We start from the raw sequence: 2,370 nt of genomic DNA, 5'->3' as shown, positions 1-2,370 counted from the left end.
ATAAACCAACGTTGCTAAGTTTGCGCAACATCAAGTCAGGTCGAATACTATCAAAAGCTTTGGACATATCCAAGAGAACAATAACAGACATCTTTCTGTGATCCATGTTATTTAGCAGTTCGTCTGTGAAATATAGTAATGAGGTTTCGGTTGAGTGAAATTTTCTGTTTCCGCTTTGCATTTGATGTATTATATTGCTTGAGTCGAGGAAATTGACAAGCTGTGAGTGAGCTGCTCTTTCACATACTTTAGATGAAATAGGTAGTAGTGAAATTGGTCTTGTGTTGGCAGGCTCCTCACTGTCCCCTGATTTGAGAATTGGAACAATTTCTGCTTTCTTCCATTGAAGTGGAAAACTGCCCAAAGAAAAGGAGTCATTTATAAGACTAGTTAGGATAGGAGCAATAACTGGTGAACTATCTTTCAGAATTTTTGCATTTACTTTATCGCAACCGGGAGCTTTGTTAGACGATAAACTCCTAATAATCCTCTGCACATCGCCCGTAGTGATGGAACGAAACGTAAACAAGGTAGTATTATTTTGACCAGAGCTGCGAATGGATTCACACGGATGAATTCCCTCGAATGTTGAGATTGTGTTCTTTAGCAAGATTCGTGGCTTTCAAAGCTGTCACTTTTCCCACATTAGCATAAAATTCATTGAATTTATTTGCCAGAAGGAGTGGATTTTCAACAGCGGCTAATGGAGCGTTTTTCTTTGGAAGACAACGGTTAAGAATTTTCCAGATCGAGTTGGAGTTTCCATTCGATTTTAAAATTTCAGAACGAACATGTTCTTTTTCAGCAAGCTTGATTTCCCGTTTGACTTCCTGACGAAAAAAGCGATAAGCATTCCAGTGTAATTTGTCGTTGGTTTTGATCGCCTTTTTATGCCACATATCACGCGTGTTCATTAGTCCTTTGATCTCTCGTGTAATGAATGGATTAGGCCTTGAATTTATCCTGATTCGTTTGATTGGGGCGTGCTCGTCCAAGACCTGAAGAAAAAGGCAGTTAAAGGCGTTTACTTGATCGTCAGGATCATCAAAAATATTAGCTATATGGAAGGGAACATTTGCCAAATCGTCAAAAAAGCCATTGCGATCGTAGTTTTTATATGTTTTCGTGGTTACAAATGTGTTCCGTGGCCTTGGTGTCTTAAACTTGAGTGTTAAGCTCACCAAACTATGATCGCTAATTGCAGACTGTATCACATCGCAAGCGTAGATAATATTTTCGTTCGTAGTCAGAGCAACATCGATGAGTGATTCAGAATTTTCGGTTACTCTTGTTGCGGTCTTAACGAGTTGTGTTAGGCCAAACGTCGAGCAAAAGTTGATCAGCGCGCGACCCCCAGGATCAGTTGTTCCAAGAACGTTACAGTTAAGATCTCCAAGGATTAGCACATTTAAGCCACGTAGCAAAGAGTCAACAAACGTCTTGCTTAAGTCTTCTAAGAAATCTATTGGGGCATCCGGTGGTCTGTAAACTGTGCAGAGAAGAAAAGATTTAAATTTCTTATACTGTACATTCATCCAAAGCTGTTGAAAATTGGATTCAGACATTGAGGACCATTTTTCAATCACCGAGGCCTTATAAATGTTTTTTACGTAAACAAGTAATCCGCCTCCTCTCTTGTGTAGCCCTCGATCTTGCCTGAAAGTCGTATATCCTGGAATAAGAATATCCGCGTCACATATTGTAGAGTCCAACCACGACTCAGAAATTGTAAAAATGTCATACTTGTTATTGATAATCATGTCTTTAAGAAGGTGGAAATTTTCCCGAGACGCCACAGAGCGTACATTAAGATGGGCGACGGACATGAGATGTTTTCGATTCTTCGTTGCTTGATTTCTGGTCGATTTATTGCCTTGATTTGTAGTTTCGTTGCTGCCCAGCTTCTCCTCGTGTGGAGGGCCCAGGTTGCGGGTGAATGTCTCCAGACAGGAGAAAAAGATTAAGCGCAAAGAAACCTCGAACGTCAGGCATCGTCATGGTCGTTTGGCCACGTTTAGACCATTCGCAAATGGGAAACCTTAGCTGTTGACACCGCGACGAAATTAGGGTTATTAGGACGACGAGTTAGGGTTATTCTGCCCTCTCCAAGTGTCAGACTCTACATTCCAGGTAAGGGATTGGCACGCATTGTAGTGATTGGAGTAATCAGTTATTTGCAGTGTTTAAATTAATTAATCTCAAACAACCGTTGTCTTGGTTTTGGGTTAAGGGCCCACAGACGGATTTTTCGCGCGTTGCTAAGGAAGTGAAATTTTACTTCCGGTAACTGACGTCATCATATCGTGAGCTGACCAGAAAACCCACTCACAAGCAAAAATCACCACACGAACTATTCTTTGCATTGAAGGT

At 40.9% G+C, this 2,370-nt stretch overlaps 1 protein-coding gene across 1 annotated transcript; it reads right to left on the bottom strand.

The window, feature by feature from the left end:
• Positions 1 to 563: 563 nt before the first annotated feature.
• Positions 564 to 1,760, bottom strand: LOC137991609 (uncharacterized). Its single transcript, XM_068836667.1, has one exon. It carries the CDS (start codon positions 1,758 to 1,760, stop codon positions 564 to 566), a length of 1,197 nt encoding a protein of 398 aa, XP_068692768.1.
• Between the last annotated feature and the right edge of the window lie 610 nt (positions 1,761 to 2,370).

The sequence above is a fragment of the Montipora foliosa genome, chromosome 2 (genome assembly GCF_036669935.1).
Source record: "Montipora foliosa isolate CH-2021 chromosome 2, ASM3666993v2, whole genome shotgun sequence".
In the NCBI taxonomy this organism is placed as follows: Eukaryota; Metazoa; Cnidaria; class Anthozoa; order Scleractinia; family Acroporidae; genus Montipora; species Montipora foliosa.
The sequence above is the reverse complement of the archived record's forward strand: the minus strand, read 5'-3'. Positions and strand labels throughout refer to the sequence as shown.

Bases quoted from the DNA above. Each gene is read 5' to 3' on its own strand.
- LOC137991609 (XM_068836667.1), bottom strand. From the start codon at position 1,760: ATGATTATCAATAACAAGTATGACATTTTTACAATTTCTGAGTCGTGG.